The sequence below is a fragment of the Muntiacus reevesi genome, chromosome X, assembly GCF_963930625.1.
Source record: "Muntiacus reevesi chromosome X, mMunRee1.1, whole genome shotgun sequence".
Classification (NCBI taxonomy): Eukaryota; Metazoa; Chordata; class Mammalia; order Artiodactyla; family Cervidae; genus Muntiacus; species Muntiacus reevesi.
Window position 1 is genome coordinate 65837406 of NC_089271.1, and position 18503 is coordinate 65855908.

Consider the following 18503-nt stretch of genomic DNA (forward strand, 5'->3'; position numbering starts at 1 on the left):
CAAGATAAGGCAGCTATTTCTATTATTGTTTTTCTTGCTCAAAAAATATACTCTATAATTTACTAAAGCTTAGAGAAATAACCCTTTGTGCCCCTGAAACTTCAGTGTAACTCTATTATTTAAAATCACATTGGCAGTTGCAGACTACTATTGGCCAAAACATTCAAATTACACAAAGCTGTATTTTATGCAGCTGAGTAAAATGATTTCCAAATGTGTTGTTTTTACATCCAAGTTTAGAACACAGCCAATTTGCAGAATGCCTGACATTAAACTTACTTGATTAAATTGTCCAGTCTCACTGTTTTCCCACAATGGTTTCTGAACTACTTTATTTGTGTAGCTAAAAAAGCAACGATGACTGTATTTTGGGGTGTGAGGACAGGGTATAACTGGGTTGTTGTTTTGTTTTGTTTGCTAAAGTCAGAACATCATTTCCAAGATTTATTTTTTATAAAGACATATAAAGTCAGGAGGTAAATTCAAGTATCTATGTGTGATGACTAAGGCAAATACACAGGACTTGCTATTCTGCTTTCTATATTTACTAAAAGTCAAGTCTGAGTGATAGCAATATCTAAGTCTTCTAACTCTTGTTTTTAAATTAAACACTATTTTGTATTGGGGTATAGCTGGTTAACAATATTGTGATATTTCAGGTGAACAGTGAAAGGCCTCAGCCATACACATACATGTATCCATTCTTCCCCAAACTATCTCCCATCCAGGCTTCCACATAACATTGAGCAGATTTCCCTGTGCTATACAGTAGGACCTTGTTGGTTACCCACTTAAAAATGTAGTGGTGTGTTTCTAGGTCTTTTAATTCTTTTTGTTGGGGGCGGGGATGTAGTCAAAATTTTACCTTTTTCAATTACTTAATTTAATTGGAGGATAATTACTTTACAATATTATGATGGTTTTTGCCATACATTAAGGTGAATTTGACACAGATATTTATGTTTCCCCTATCCTGAACTCCCCTCCCACCTCCCTTCCTGCTCTGTTCCTCTGGGTTGTCCCAGAGCACTGGCTTTTGGTGTCCTGCTTCATGCATTGAACTTGCACTGTTCATCTGTTTTACATATGGTAGTGTACATGTTTCAGTGCTATTCTCTAACATAGTACCCTCAACTATTAGTCTCTAGGAAAGTGGTACTCAACCTTTTGGGAACCAGGGACCAGTTTTGTGGGAAAGAATTTTTCCACAGACCTAGGGGCATGTGGTGGTTTCATGATGATTCAAGGCATTACATTTGTTGCACACTTTATTTCTAGTATCATTACATCAACTTTACCTCCGCTCATCAGGCATTGGAGGTCAGGGACTCCTGTGAAGACAACTCTGTGTCCTCCCTATTAGGAAGACTTCCATTTGGGCATAAGGTCAGCACAGTCATTAACTGAAAGAGGAAGACGTAATAACAATCTGCTGAAAAGCTCTTTCCCCAGTGCCATTACCTGTTCTGCATTGCCACTAAAGACCCCATCAAGGATAAAGTATGTCCAGAACAACGGCCATTCACACTCAATGTTTTCAAATAACTTCAGCTCAGCTGGTTCATAGTACAGACGATTGGGATCCTAGTAAAAACAATAAACAAAGTCTGTCTTATTACTCCAAGATCAGACTATATCTTTAGTTCAGAGGTATTACAACACAGCCTTTCATCACTAATAGTTTGTTTCAGAGAAGGCAGCTCACATACACACTCTCCTCCTTTAGCAAATACTGGTGACTCAGACAGTAGAGTCTATCTGCAATGCAAGAGACCTGGCTTCAATCCCTGGGTTGGGAAGATCTCCTGGAAAAGGGAATGTCTACCCAATCCAGTATTCTTGCTTGGAGAATTCCATGGATAGAAGAGCCTGGTGGCCTACAGTTCATAGGGTCACAAAGAGTTGGACATGACTGAGTGACTAACACTTTGTCATGTGATTCTAACTAGTAGAACTAGGATAAAAATGATACTACAGGCAGATGTATGAGGAAGTGAGACTAATTTGTAATAACCTTGAGTTTGGTTTTGTACTTGTTAACTTTGAGGTAGTAGCAGAACATACAAATAAAAATGTTTAGAAGGACAGCAAGAGATGAAGGTTTGGGAATCATCCTTGAAGACTTGACACATGAAACACAAGTTATAGCTATAGTACCTATATACAATGAACAGGCAGCCAAAGAACAGAAACTTGGTGAATCCTCAGTTTGGTGAAGGAGAACAGAAAGAGGAGAAAAATTAGGATGACATTGAGTTGTGGAAATTAAAATAGGAAAAGAATTTCAAGAAAATGTAGTGGTAGGTAACAGAGATGTCAAACCTATTTTTATCGTGTTTTTTTCAGGGTCTATAGTGAAATCAGTAAAATCTAGTTATATTCCATTATAAAACTATCTATCCATTGTAATCTGGATTATGATTTGAATAAAATTAAATTCATCTAAAAAAAGGGACTAAGGACTGAGAAAATGCTACTAGATTGGTTATTTAGGAGATTATGATGATATTTCAGAGTACAATTTTAATAGATTAGTGGGGGCAGAAGTCGAAAGGCCTAAAGTATAACAAGGAAGAGAGGAAGTAAACCAGAAGAGTTTGAGCTCAGTAATTTAAAAAAATTATAATGGCTCTCAACCAGCTGACCTGAGCCTTTAAATAATATTTACATTGCCAGAGTAGTTAACAATCACTCATTCCATTTTTAATAATACTTAATTTTCTTCATTGATATTTCCAAGGAAAATTTTTTTTTTAATTCGGCAGTTTGAATTTTTTTAAATTTATTTTTATTAGTTGGAGGCTAATTACTTTACAACATTGTAGTGGCTTTTGTCATACATTGACATGAATCAGCCATGGATTTACATGTATTCCCCATCCCGATCCCCCCTCCCACCTCCCTCTCTACCTTGACAAGTGGAACAAAAGAAAGCTAACTTTTCAAGATCAAGTACTGTTTAGAATTAATCAACTGCAAAAGGTAGAAGGTATCCAAAAGGATCTACTGAGAGAAAGAGTTTTCCTTTATAATTATTGAATATTTCAGGAGGAACACTTTGAGACTATGTAAATATTCTGTTTCTGCTAAAATTTTCATCCAGTGATTTAAGCATCCATCAGTAGCTCTTTCCTGAAACTAAACAACTTCAAGAGGTGGAAGAAAGTACACTTTCCTCTATTTTATTTAATATGGAACAGCTCACAGAGAAAGCCTGGCAACTAAACCCCCAAAAGGCAGCAAGCATCAGTCTTTGTTACCCTATTTAGTAATTATTTGAAGTAATATTGATGAGATACATATTTTCTCTGAATGAAGCTGCAGTTAGTAGTGACCATTCTATCTTGGACTCATTTTGGGGAAAACAAACCTACCTCTTTAGGAGTTTTATATCCATCTCGTAGAAAGCGACAACAACCATAACGACCCTGGAAATGCAGAGGAAACAAGTAAGAAGCACGTACATTGGTACAGCAATATAATTAATAAGAAATGCATCCTCTGCAAAAGCTACATGTGCCAACTTAACAACATAGAAATGATACCTAAAAAATAATTTAAAAAAACTCTGATATCAGCCCAGCAACAGAAATCAATTTCAGCAATGTGATTTCAAGTGAGGGCTAAGTTATAGGCTCTTCCCTAAGGCAAAGTTCTAATTTTATCTTCTCCATGGCTTTTTACCATCGGATAAGTCTATGACAGCCCAATTATGAACTTATGTGGTTCTGCTCAGACAATTCTTATGAGACTACAGTTTTTTTTTTAAAGGAAACACACTTTAAAATTTTTGAGATAATTTGAGACTTACAGAAGAGTTTCCGAAACAGTACAGAGTCCCCATATTTCCTTCAGCCACTGTCCCCTAATGTTAATATCTTATATAACCATAGAACATTTTGTTGTTTCTGTTGTTTAGTCGCTAAGTCATGTCCCACTCTTTTGTGGCCCACCAGGCTTCTCTGTCCATGGGATTTCCCAGGCAAGAATACTGGAGTGGGTTGCCATTTGCTTCTCCAGGGGATCTTCCTGACCCAGGAATTAAACCTGCATCTCCTGCATTGGCAGGCATATTCTTTCCCACTGAGTCATCTGGAAAGTCCATAGGACATTCACCAAAACTAAAAAACTAACCTTGGTACAACACTACTAACAAAAGTACATAACTTATTTGGATTTCACCAGACTTTTCACTAACACTTTTTTTCTGTTCCAGTATCCAGTTTAGGGTTCCACTGCATTTAGCTGTCATGTCTCCTTAGTCTCTTCTAATCTGTGACCGTTCTTCAGTCTTTCCTTGTTTTTCATCATCTCAGCATTTTTGAAGAGCATCTGCCAGTTATTTTGTAGAATGTCCCTGAATTTGGTTTGAGGTACTACATTCTTGGGAAGAACATCACAGAGGTGCTATGCACTTCTCAGTGAACTGTATCAGGGCATATATATGATATTACTATTACTTATTACTGGTGATGTTAACTCTGACTGCTTGGTTAAATCACTGACACAGGTCACATTGAAGGCCCACAAAGATACTAATTTTGCCTTAAAATTAGAGCCCTAAAGAAAATAAAGGCACATATGGACATACTTGAAGCTTGGTGATGATTTCCTGTTTTGTGAGCTCCACCAACTGGTTATCCTCTACTGCAAAGGCTGGGAAGGAAATAACTGAAAGTAAACTAGCATCAACTTCTTTAGATGTTGAAGCCCGGGGGAGTATTGAATTAAGGATAGACTGAAAGAAAGGAAAGAAAGGAAGTCAAATGTAGCACATTAGTAAGTGACCTGGGATTATAAAACTAATAGCTTTAATTTCAAAAGATTTATGTTAAAGAAGATAATTTAAATGAAAATCTAAAAATGATTCAATAGTGAGAGCTTAGAAGACTAGCTACTTTTATAAATCATCCCTTGTCTTAATCGTTCTCTCAGTGCTTCCTAATCCTGATTTTTAAGTAGCTGCCAATGGATAAAGAATACTCTAAGCATCATTTTCCCACCCACAATCCTGTTGCTCCATTAACAACTATTTAAGCATAAATATAGCTGTTGGGAAGAAGGATATAGAAAGCTTAGCTCCTATATCCCCCAAATTTATCTTCTCATTTGAAAATTTTGCATTTATTTATTTTTTTAAATTTATTTATTTTTCATTTATTCTTATTAGTTGGAGGCTAATTACTTTACAATATTGTAGTGGTTTTTGCCATACACTGACATGAATCAGCCATGAATTTACATGGGGAGGGAGGCGGGAGAGGGGATTGGGATGGGGAACGCATTTTTAAAATTAGAAAGTAAGATTATATTCACTAAAACACCATGGGGCTCCAATCAGGGTTTGAAGAAGATGGGAAAAGCCATACTGTCAATGACAAGAACCTTTATCTTTCAATACATAAAGTAATCTTAAACAAAACTGAAGATATGCATTTACCATGTAAACAGTCTAATCTCCAAACCTCTAACCCTAGTGCCAATGGGGACAAGAGAAATATTCAGAACCACTATCAAGAAGAACACTCAAAATCTATCACCTCTTGTTCTCTTGGTATATTTAGAAAAGGAGATAAAATAGAGGATAATTTCATACACTGTGATGGGATCCCTTTATAATGTTGGGTGAGAGAACAGGACTTTGATCTCTGTTATAGCTCATGCCACATCAGGTTTATCTCTACAGAATGCTTAATAAGACATTTTTGGCACATGATGATAAATCAAATTATGTATTCTCATTCAGTTCTCTTTATTCTAAAGCTCATGCTAAATTTGAGTCTGAGTAAAAATATATTTTTCTATAATATGGTCCATTATCCTCTTACCTGGCAGTGTTGTACTTCATCAGCTAGGACATGGATAACTGACTGCGGCCCACCTTTCACACCAAACAGGTCCAGTTCATCTAATGCTTCCAGGGCTGCCTTTGAGGAACAAAGGAGGAAAGGACAACTTTAGCATTATAAAGACGTATATTTCTTCTCCCTCTATCCCGGTATCATATCAATGCACATGATGTCATTTTAAATATGTTTAGCAGAACAGAAAATATAAGAACATTCTTTATTCACAGGGGTCTCTTAGTTTTTTGTTTTTTTTTTTTGGTTTCCCAAATTGTCCCAGAGACATTTGAGATGGAGGTTGTAGTCATACTTTCATGATTAAAAACCCTCAACAAATTCAATATAGAAGGAACACATATTAGCATAATAAAGGCCATATACAACAAACCCACAGCTAATTCAATGGCGAAAAACTGAAAGTTTTCCTGTAAGATGAAAGCAAGGCAAGGGTGCCCCCTCTCAGCACTCTGAAGTCCTACTTCAACATAGTACTGGAAGGCCTAGCTAAAGCAATTAGCCAAGAAAAAGGAATAAAAGATATCCAAATCAGAAAGGAAGCAATGAAAGTGTCATTATTTGTGGATGATATGATCTCATATACAGAAAACCCTAGACTCAACTAAAAATCTATCAGAATTAAACAACAAATTCAGTAAAGTTTCAGGATATAAAGCAAAAATACAGAAATCAGTGGTGTTTTCTGTATAGTAATGACAAAATATCTAAAAAATAAATAAAAGTATCACATTCACAATAGCATCACCAGCAATAAAACACTTAAGAATAGATTTAACCAAAGAGGTGAAAGATCTGTACAATGAAAACTATAATACTTTGATGAAAGAAATTGAAGATAAAAACAAATGGAAAGATATCCCCATGTACATGGATCAGAAGAATTAATATTGTTAACCTGTCTATACTATCCAGTCATCTATGGATCCAATGCAATCTGTATAAAAATTCCAATGGCATTTTTCACACACACAAAAAACCCCCTAAAATTTGTAAGGAACTACAAAAGACACCATATAGCCAAAGCAATTATCAAAAAGAAAAACAATGCTGAAGGCATCACACGTCCTGATTTCAAACTATGCTACCGAGCTATAGTAATTAAAACAGTATGATACAGGCATTAAAGTAGACACACAAACCGTTAAAACAGAATAGAAAGCCCAGAAATAAATCTCTGTATTTACAGTCAGTATTTTATAAGGGAGCCAAGAACACTCAATGAGAAAAGGATAGTTTCTTCAACAAATGATTTTGGAAAAATTGGATAATCACACACAGAACAATGAAATTGGACCCCTATCTTACACCTTACACACAAATTAACTCAAAATGGAATAACATAAGACCTGATAACCATAAAACTCCTTCACATTGGTATTGGCAATGAATTTTTTAGATATGACACCAAAATTATAAGCAACAAAAGCAAAAATCAATACAAGGGACTACCAAACTAAAAAGCTTCTACACAACAAAAGAAACAATCAAAAGATGAAAAAGAACTGCTAAAGATAGACCCTCTAGTCATCTGTTGCAACCCAAGGTCTGTCCATGTGGCAGGCAATAGCTAGGTTTCACTGAGTCAGAGATCTTCGTTCTGCTCTTGTGCACTGGCTTTTGGAACTCAAGTAAAGGCCCTTTCATTTTGGGTAAAATTCCTGTTGGTAGATTGGACCTAGACTGGTCTTTGGAGAGAGATCAATCCCTGAGCCATTGGAGTGGGAGCACTGACTCCAAGACCCTAGACAACCAGAGAACTAACCCTAGGGAGTATAAAATAGTGAGAACTCACACAAAGAAAACCCCTTGAATACAAGACCCTGCAACACCCAACCAACAGTAGCACACTGTGCAGGATGCCTCATCTAAACCACAAACTAAACAAAAATACAAACCCAATCATCAGGAGACAGGATTACCACCTCACTTAGCCTTGCCCATCAGAGGAAAAGCAAACAGAAACTCAGCACAAATCTCACCCTAATCGCAGCTTACACAAACTATTGTATCAACCTTGGGAGGGTAGAAACCAAAAGGAAGAAAGAATTTAACCTTGAAGGCTGAGAAAAGGAGACCTCAAACACAATAAGTTAAAAAAAAATGAGAAGGCAGATAAATACTACACAAATGAAGGAACAAACCAGAAACAGAGAAGCCCAAATAAATGAAGAGGAAATAGGCAAACTACCTGAAGAATAATTCAGATTAATGATAGTAAAGATGATCAAAAACTTTGAAAAGAAAATGGAGAAAATGTAAGAATCAATTAACAAAGACCTAGAAGAATTAAAGGATAAAAATGCAGAGACAAACAACACAATTATTGAAATTAAAAATATTCTAGAAGGAACCAACAACAGAATATCTGAAGCAGAAGAATGAATCAGTGAGCTGGAAGATAAAATGGTGGAAATAACTTCTGAAGAGCAGAATAAAGTAAAAAGAATGAAAAGAACTGAGGATAGTCTCAGAGACCTCTGGGACAATATCAAACACACCAACATTCAAATTATACGGATCCCAGAAGAAGAGAAAAAGAAGGGGTATGAGAAAGTTTTTGAAGAGATTATATTTGAAAATTTCCCCAACATGGAAAAGGAAACAGTGAATCAAATCCAAGAGGCACAAAGAGACCATACAGGATAAACCCAAGGAGAAACACACCAAGACACATACTAATCAAACTAACAAAGACTAAACACAAAGAAAGAATATTAAAAGCAGCAAGGGAGAAGCAATAAGTAACATATAAGGGAACCCCCATACACTTAACAGTTGATATTTCAGCAGAAACTCTGCAGCCAGAAGGGAATGGCAGGATATATTTAAAGTACTGAAAGGGAAAAAAAATCTACAATCAAGATTACAGTACCTGGCAAGGATCTCATTCAAAATTGATGGAGAAATAAAAAGCTTTTCAGACAAGCAAAAATTAAGAGAATTCAGTACCACGAAACCAGCTTTACAACAAATGTTAAAGGGACTTATATAGTCAAGAAATACGAGAGAAGGAAAAAGATCTACAAAATCAACCCTGAACAATAAAGAAAATGGTGATAGGAACATATATATCAATAATTACTTTAAATGTAAATGGATTAAATGCTCCAACCAAAAGACACAGACTGGCTGAATGGATACAAAAACAAGACCCATATATATGCTGTCTACAAGAAACCCACTTCAGACCTAGAGACACATATAGACTGAAAGCAAGAGGATGGAAAAATATGCATGCAAATTGGAAGCAAAAGAAACCAGGAGTAGCAATCATCATATCAGACAAAATAGACCTTAAAATAAAGAAGATTACAAGAGATAAGGAAGGACACTACATAATGATTAAGGGATCAATCCAAGAGGAAGACATAACAATTGTAAATATCTATGCACCCAACATAGGAGCACCTCAATACATAAGCCAAATACTAACAGACATCAAAGGAGAAACTGACAGTAACACAATAATAGTAGGAAGCTTTAACACCCTACTCACATGAATGGGCAGTTCATCAAACAGAAAATTAATAAGGAAACACAAGTCTTTTTTTTCCCATTTATTTTTATTAGTTGGAGGCTGATTGCTTCACAATATTGCAGTGGGTTTTGTCATACATTGACATGAATCAGCCATGGAGTTACATGTATTCCCCATCCTGATCCCCCCTCCTCCCTCCCTCTCCACCCGATTCCTCTGGGTCTTCCCAGTGCACCAGGCCCAAGCACTTGTCTCATGCATCCCACCTGGGCTGGTGATCTGTTTCACTATAGATAATATACATGCTGTTCTCTCGAAACATCCCACCCTCACCTTCTCCCACAGAGTTCAAAAGTCTGTTCTGTACTTCTGTGTCTTTTTCTGTTTTGCATATAGGGTTATCATTACCATCTTTCTAAATTCCATATATATGTGTTAGTATGCTGTAATGTTCTTTATCTTTCTGGCTTACTTCACTCTGTATAATGGGCTCCAGTTTCATCCACCTCATTAGAACTGATTCAAATGAATTCTTTTTAATGGCTGAGTAATATTCCATTGTGTATATGTACCACAGCTTCCTCATCCATTCGTCTGCTGATGGGCATCTAGGTTGCTTCCATGTCCTGGCTATTATAAACAGTGCTGCGATGAACATTGGGGTGCCCGTGTCTCTTTCGGATCTGCTTTCCTCGGTGTGTATGCCCAAGAGTGGTATTGCTGGGTCATATGGCAGTTCTATTTCCAGTTTTCTAAGGAATCTCCACACTGTTCTCCATAGCGGCTGTACTAGTTTGCATTCCCACCAACAGTGTAAGAGGGTTCCCTTTTCTCCACACCCTCTCCAGCATTTATTGCTTGTAGACTTTTGGATAGCAGCCATCCTGACTGGAGGAAACACAAGTCTTAAATGATACATTAGATGAGATGGATCTCATTGATAACTTCAGGACATTCCATCCAAGTGCAAAAGAATATACAGGTGACTAACAAACACATGAAAAGATGCTCAACATCACTAATTATCAGAGAAATGCAAATCAAAACCACAACGAGGTACACACGCCAGTCAGGATGGCTGCTATCCAATAGTCTACAAGCAATAAATGCTGGAGAGGGTGTGGAGAAAAGGGAACCCTCTTACACTGTGGGTGGGAATGCAAACTAGTACAGCCGCTATGGTGAACAGTGTGGAGATTCCTTAAAAAACTGGAAATAGAACTGCCACATGACCCAGCAATACCACTCCTGGGCATCCACACTGAGGAAACCAGATCCAAAAGAGACACGGGCACCCCAATGTTCATTGCAGCACTGTTTATAATAGCCAGGACATGGAAGCAACCTAGATGCCCATCAGCAGACAAATGGATGAGGAAGCTGTGGTACATATACACAATGGAATATTACTCAGCCATTAAAAAGAATTCATTTGAATCAGTTCTAATGAGATGGATGAAACTGGAGCCTATTATACAGAGTGAAGTAAGCCAGAAAGATAAAGACCAATACAGTATACTAATACACATATATGGAATTTAAAAAGATGGTAACAATAACCCAATATGCAAAACAGAAAAAGAGACACAGATGTACAGAAAAGACTTTGGGACTCAGTGGGAGAAGGCGAGGGTGTTCAGAGAGAATAGCATTGAAACAAGTATACTATCAAGGGTGAAACAGACCACCAGCCCAAGTTGGATGCATGAGACAAGTGTTCAGGGCTGGTGCACTGGGAAGACCCAGAGGGATGGGGTGGGAAGGGAGGCGGGGGGGGGGTGGATTGGGATGGGGAACACATGTAAATCCATGGCTGATTCATGTCAATATATGGCAAAAACCACTACAATATTGAAAAGTAATTAGCCAGAACTAATAAAAATAAATGAAAAAAAAGAAAAAAATAGAGAAAAAGAAAAAAAAAGAATATACCTTTTTCTCAAGTGCACATGGGACATTCCCCAGGATAGACAACATCTTGGGTCACAAACCAAACCTCAGTAAATTTAAGAAAATTGAAATCATATCAAGCATCTTCTCTGACAACAACGCTATGAGACTAGATATCAGTTACAAGAAAAAAACTGTAAGGAACACAAACACATGGAGATTAAACAACATGTTTCTAAGTAACCAACAGGTTATTGAAGAAATCAAAAGGGAAATAAAAAAATTTCTAGAAACAAATGGCAATGAAAACACGACAACTCAAAACCTATGGGATGCACCAAAAGCAGTTCTAAGAGGGAATTTAATAGCAATACAACCCTACCACAGGAAACAAGAAAAACATTGAACAGACAGCCTAACTTTACACCTAAAGCAATTGGAAAAAGATGAACAAAAAAATTCCCAAAATTAGTAGAAGGAAAGAAATCATAAAAATCCAAGCAGAAATAAATGAAAAAGAAATGAAATAAAGAACTCGGGCCTGGTGCACTGGGAGGACCCTGAGGAGTCGGGTGGAGAGGGAGGTGGGAGGGGGGATTGGGATGGGGAATACGTGTAACTATATGGCTGATTCATGTCAATGTATGACAAAACCCACTGAAATGTTGTGAAGTGATTGGCCTCCAACTAATAAAATAATATTAAAAAAAAAAAAAAAGAAAACAAAAAAAAAAAAAAAAAAGAAGAACAGAACCGCATGATATATGATAAAACATGTCTAAATAAGTCTAAAAAAAAAAAAAAGAATAGTAAAGATTAATAAAACTAAAAGCTGATTCTTTGAAAAGATAAACAAAATTAACAAGACTTTAGCCAGACTCATCAGAAAAAAAGAGAGAAGAATCAAATCAACAAAATTAGAAATGAAAAAGGAGAGGTTACAACAGACAATGTAGAATTATAAAGGCTTATCAGAGACTATTATGAACTATATGGCAATAAAATGGACAACCTGGAAGAAATGGACAGATTCTTAGAAAAATTCAATCTACCAAGACTGAACCAGGTTGAAATAGAAATTATGAAGAACCCAATTACAAGCACTGAAATTTAAGCTGTGATAAAATAAAAATCTCCCCAAATACAAAAGCCCAGGACCAGATGGCTTCACAGGAGAATTCTATCAAACATCTAGAGAACAGCAAATGCCTATCCTTCTAAAACTCTTTCAGAAAATTGCAGTTCAGTTCAGTTTAGCTGCTCAGTCATGTCCGACTCTTTGCAATCCCATGAATCATAGCACACCAGGCCACCCTTTCCATCACCAACTCCCGGAGTTCATCCAAACTCATGTCCATTGAGTCGGTGATGCCATCCAACCATCTCATCCTCTGTCGTCCCCTTTTCCTCCTGCCCTCAATCTTTCCCCACATCAGGGGCTTTTCAAATGAGTCTATTCTTTGCATCAGGTGGCCAAAGTATTGGAGTTTCAGCTTCAGCATCAGTCCTTCCAATGAACACTCAGGACTGATCTCCTTTAGGATGGACTAGTTGGATCTCCTTGCAGTCCAAGGGACTCTCAAGAGTCTTCTCCAACACCACAGTTCAAAAGCATCAATTCTTCGGTGCTCAGCTTTCTTTATAGTCCAACTCTCCCATCCATACATGACTACTGGGAAAACCATAGCTTTGACTAGATGGACCTTTGTTGACAAAGTAATGTCTCTGCTTTTTAATATGCTTTCTAGGTTGGTCAGAACTTTCCTTCCAAGGAGTAAGCATCTTTTAATTTCATGGCTGCAGTCATCATCTGCAGTGATTTTGGAGCCCCCCAAAATAAAGTGAGCCACTGTTTCCACTGTTTCCACATCTATTTCCCATGAAGTCATGGGACCAGTTGTCATGATCTTAGTTTTCTGAATGTTGAGCTTTAAGCCAACTTTTTCACTCTCCTCTTTCACTTTCATCAAGAGGATCTTTAGTTCTTCCTCACTTTCTGCCATAAGGGTGCTGTCATCTGCATATCTGAGGTTATTGATATTTCTCCCAGCAATCTTGGTTCCAGCTTGTGCTTCCTCCAGCCCAGCGTTTCTCATGATGTACTCTGCATATAAGTTAAATAAGCAGGGTGACAATATACAGCCGTGACATACTCCTTTTCCTATTTGGAACCAGTCTATTGTTCCATGTTCAGTTCTAACTGTTGGTTCCTGATCTGCACACAGGTTTCTCAAGAGGCAGGTCAGGTGGTCTGGTATTCCCATCTCTTATAGAATTTTCCACAGTTTATTGTGATCCACACTGTCAAAGGCTTTGGCATAGTCAATAATGCAGAAATAGATGTTTTTCTGGAACTTTCTTGCTTTTTTGATGATCCAGTGGATATTGACAATTTGATCTCTGGTTCCTCTGCCTTTTCTAAAACAAGCTTGAACATCTGTAAGTTCACAGTTCACGTATTGCTGAAGCCTGGCTTGGAGAATTTTGAGCATTACTTTACTAGCATGTGAGATGAGTGCAATTGTAGAGGAAGGGACAATTCCAAACTCATTCTACGAGGCCACCATCACCCTGATACCAAGACCAGACAAAGACAACACAAAAAAAGAAAACTACAGGCCAATATCAGTGATGAAAATTGATGCAAAAATCCTCAACAAAATTTTAGCAAACAGAATTCAGCAACACATCAAAAAGTCTATACATCATGATCAAGTTGTTTTTATTCCAGGAATGCAAGGATTTTTCAATATATGCAAATCAATCAATGTGATATACTATATTAACAAATTGAAAGATAAAAATCATATGATAAAAAAATGATATGATAATCTCAATTGATGAAGAAAAAAGCCTGTGACAAAATTCAGCACCCATTTATGATCAAAAGTCTTCAAAAAATGGTCATAGAAGGAACCTACCTCAACATAGTATAGGCCATATATGCTAAGCCTACAGCAAACATTATTTTCAATGGTGAAAACTGAAAGTATTCTCCCTAAGATCAGGAACAAGAGAAGGAACAAGATTTTCATCACTATTATTCAACATAGCTCTGGAAGTCCTAGCTACAGCAATCAGAGAAGAAAAAATAAAAGGAATCCAGATCAGAAAAGAACTAAAGCTCTCACTGTTTGCAGATGACATAATACTGTACATAGAAAATCCTAAAGATAATATCAGAAAATTACTAGAGCTAATCGGTGAATTTAGCAAAGTTGCAGGATACAAAATCAATACACAGAAATCACTTGAATTTCTATATACTAACAATGAAAAACCAGAAAGAGAAATTAAGGAATCAATCCCATTCACCACTGCAACAAAAAGAATTAAATATCTAGGAACACACTTGCCTAATGAGACAAAAGAACTGTACACAGAAAATTATAAGACACTAATGAAAGAAATCAAAGATGACATAAACAGATGGAGAGATATTCCATGTTCCTGGATAGGAAGAATCAATAATGTGAAAATGACTATACTACCAAATGCAATCTACAGATTCAATGTGATCCCTATCAAATTACCAATGGCATTTTTCACAGAACTAGAACAAAAAATTTCACAATTCATATGGAAACACAAAAGACCCCAAATAGCCAAAGCAGTCTTGAGAAAGAAGAATGGAGCTAGAGGAATCAACCTTCCTGACCTCAGATTATACTACAAAGCTATGGTCATCAAGACAGTATGGTACTGGCACAAAAACAGAAACATAGACCAATGGAACAAGATAGAAAGCCCAGAAATAAACCCATGCACCCTGCACCTATGGGTACCTTATTTTTGACAAAGGATCCAAGAATATGCAGTAGGGCAGAGACAGCCTCTTCAATAAATGGTGCTGGGAAAACTGTACAGCTATGTGTAAAAGAATGAAGTTAGAACACTTCTTAACACCATACACAAAGATGAACTCAAAATGGATTAAAGGCCTAAATAAAAGACCAGAAACTATAAAACTCTTAGAGGAAAACATAGGCAGAACCCTCAAGGACATAAATCAAAGAAAGATTCTCTATGACCCACTTCCTAGAATAATGGAAATAAAACCAAAAGTAAACAAGTGGGACCTGATTAAAGTTAAAAGCTTATGCATAGTAAAGGAAACTGTAAGTAAGATGAAAAGACAACCCTCAGAATGGGAGAGAATAATAGCAAATGAAACAACTGACAAAAGATTAATTTCCAAAATATACAAGCAGTTCATATAACTCAATGCCAGAAAAACAAACAGCCCAATCAAAAAATGGGAAAAAGATCTAAACAGACATTTCTCCAAAGAACGCATACAGATGGCTAACAAACACATGAAAAGATGATCAACATCACTCATTATTAGAGAAATGCAAATCAAAACTACAATGAGCTATCACCTCACACCAGTCAAAATGGCCATCATCTAAAAGTCTACAAACAATAAATGCTGGAGAGCGTGTGGAGAAAATGGAATGCTCTTGCACTCTTGGTGGGAATGTAAATTGATACAGCCCCTGTGAAAGATGGTATGGAGATTCTTTTAGAAAAACTAGGAATAAAACCACCATATGACCCAGCAATCCCACTCCTAGGCATATACCCTGAGGAAACCAAAATTGAAAGACACATGTATCCAATTGTTCACTGAAGCACTATTTACAATAGCTAGCACATGGAAGCAACCTAGATGTCCATCAACAGATGAATGGATAAAGAAGTTGTGGTATATATACACACTGGAATATTACTCAGCCCTAAAAAGAAATGCAGTTGAGTCAGTTCTGATGAGGTGGATGAACCTAGCACCTATTATACAGAGTGAAGTGAGTCAGCAAGAGAAAGATAAATACCATATTCTAACGCATATATATGGATCTAGCAAAATGGTACTGAAGAATTTATTCCCAGGGCAGCAATGGAAAAACAGACATAGAGAACAGACTTATGGACATGGGGAGAGGGGAAGAAAGGGTGAGATGTATGGAAAGAGTAACAAGGAAACTTACATTACCGTATGTAAAATAGATATCCAACAGGGAATTTGCTGTATGGCTCAGGAAACTCAAACAGGGTCTCTGTATCAATCTAGAGGGGTGGGATTGGGTGGGAGATGGGAGGAAGGTTCAAAAGATAGGGGATATATGTATACCTATGGCTGATTCATTTGAGGTTTGACAGGAAAAAAAGAAAATTCTGTAATTATTCTTCAATAAAAAAATAAATTAAAAAAAGAAAAGGAAAAACATAAGATATAAGGCAGCCCACAGTATGGGAGAGACTTATTGTGAAACACATATCTAATAAGAAGTTTATATAAAAAATTTATAAAGAACTCATACAATTCAATAACAAAAAACAAATAATTCAATTAAAAATGGACAAAGGAATTGACTACACAATTTTTCCAAAGAGAACACAGAAATGGCCAGCAGGAACATGAAAAGATGCTCAACATCATTAATCAAAAGGGAAATGCAAGTCAAAACCACAATCACCTCACATCTTTCAGAATGGTTATCATAAAAATGATAAGTATTGGTGAAGATGTGGATAAAAGAGAGCCTTGTACACACTTGATAGGAATGCAAGTTGTTTCAGCAACTATGGAAAATAATAACTATGGATGTTACTCAAAAAATAAAAAATAGAACTCCCATATGATCCAGCAATTTCTCTGTTGGGTATGTATCCAAGGGAAATAAAAACAGGATATCGGAAAATATGCACTCCTGTTTACTGCAGCATCATTGACAATATAGAGAAATAATTTGTGTCCATCAACAGATGAGTGGATAAAGAAGATGTGACGTATATGTGTGCTCACCTGCCTCTGTGTGTGTGTAATGGATTATCATTTAGCCATAAGAAAGAAGGAAATCCTACCACTTATGACAACTTGGATGTACCTTAGGGCTTTCTACTAAATGAGATGTCAGGCAAATATTATATCACTTATGTGTGGAATCTAAAAAAAGTTAAACTCATAAAAACAGAGTAGAATGAGTTATCATTTCAGCATTAATTCCCTGTAATAGAATCTCTGGGTCGAAAGGTATAAACAATTTTAAGACATAATGCTACATTCCCTTCCATGCAGTTTGTACTAATATAACTAACACCAACTGTGTACTAACTTCTTTAATGCAAACCAAGTATTACCTTTGAAATTTTTCCTAATTTGATAGAAAAATGGTGAGTCAGTTGCATTAATTTGCTAACAAGGTTGAATATTCTTTCAAATATTTATTAGTTATTTGTAGCTCCTCAATTATGAGACAGAACTGACTTAATCTTTGGGATACAGGTAATTCTGGAAAGCTTCCTTGGAGAAATCATGTCTAACTGACACCTAATGGGTTGTGCAGATATCATCCAGGAACAAAATACTTAACAATTACAAGGGGAAGATAGCAAATTTACAGCAGAGAAATATGGCAGATACCACCTTAATGAAGTCATCAAACTTAACATAAACAGTAATGAGATAAATCCACAGCTGTACTTCCTGATGATGTACTGAGGACGTGTCATTATCTCTGTGGTATTATTGTCAAAAGTGCATATCTTGAATCAAACCATGAGGAAATATTACACAAAATCAAACTGAATGACATCCTATAAAACAACTGGCCTATAATCTTTAAAAATGCCAAGATCATAAAAGGTAAGTCAAGTCTGAAGTATTATTCCAAGTTAAAGAAATCCAAAGAGATATTACAACTAAATGTAACATGTTATCCTGGATTGGATTCTGAATCATAAGGGTTTTTGTTTGTTTTTGATTTTGACTATAAATTATATTATTGGAACAATTAAAGAAATTTGAATGGGATCTTTGGATTACGAGGTACTATGATGCCAGTGTTCATTTCCTGATTTTGATGATTGGACCATGGTGATGGGACTGTCTTTGAGGAAATTTATACTGAAATATTTAGGAGGCATGAAACATCATGTCTGCAATTTATTCTCAACGGGTTCAGGAAAAAATAATGTGTATGTGTAAACAGAAAGAACAAAGAAATGTTAACAAGTAGGGAACTTGAATGAAGGGCATATGGGAATTCTTTGCACAGTCCTTACAAGTTTCCCAAAGTCTGAAATGATTTCAAAATAAAATGTAGAAAAATGTTTCAGTGGTTAAAAAATTTTAAATCAAATTACTCATAAATATTGATAATATTCAGAGTTAGTGAGGGTTTGAGGAAAATGATACAGATGGCACATGATGGCATATATCCATCATATGAAGTTGCTCAGTCATGTCCGACTCTTTGTGATGCTAT

At 36.4% G+C, this 18503-nt stretch overlaps 2 protein-coding genes across 7 annotated transcripts in view; one reads left to right on the top strand and one right to left on the bottom strand.

Moving 5' to 3' along the window:
• Positions 1–18503, top strand: part of PIN4 (peptidylprolyl cis/trans isomerase, NIMA-interacting 4) — a 1195450-nt gene that overhangs the window by 525714 nt on the left and 651233 nt on the right. The gene's annotated exons all lie outside the window — the stretch shown is intronic.
• Positions 1–18503, bottom strand: part of PHKA1 (phosphorylase kinase regulatory subunit alpha 1) — a 171551-nt gene that overhangs the window by 124865 nt on the left and 28183 nt on the right. For all 5 annotated transcript variants that reach the window (XM_065915165.1, XM_065915164.1, XM_065915168.1 and 2 more), the window contains exons 7-10: positions 5829–5927; positions 4592–4738; positions 3375–3428; positions 1462–1584 (exon numbers count right to left, since the gene is read on the bottom strand). In XM_065915165.1, coding sequence (XP_065771237.1) covers positions 1462–1584; positions 3375–3428; positions 4592–4738; positions 5829–5927 — 423 coding nt within the window. The remainder of the gene's footprint in view (positions 1–1461; positions 1585–3374; positions 3429–4591; positions 4739–5828; positions 5928–18503) is intronic.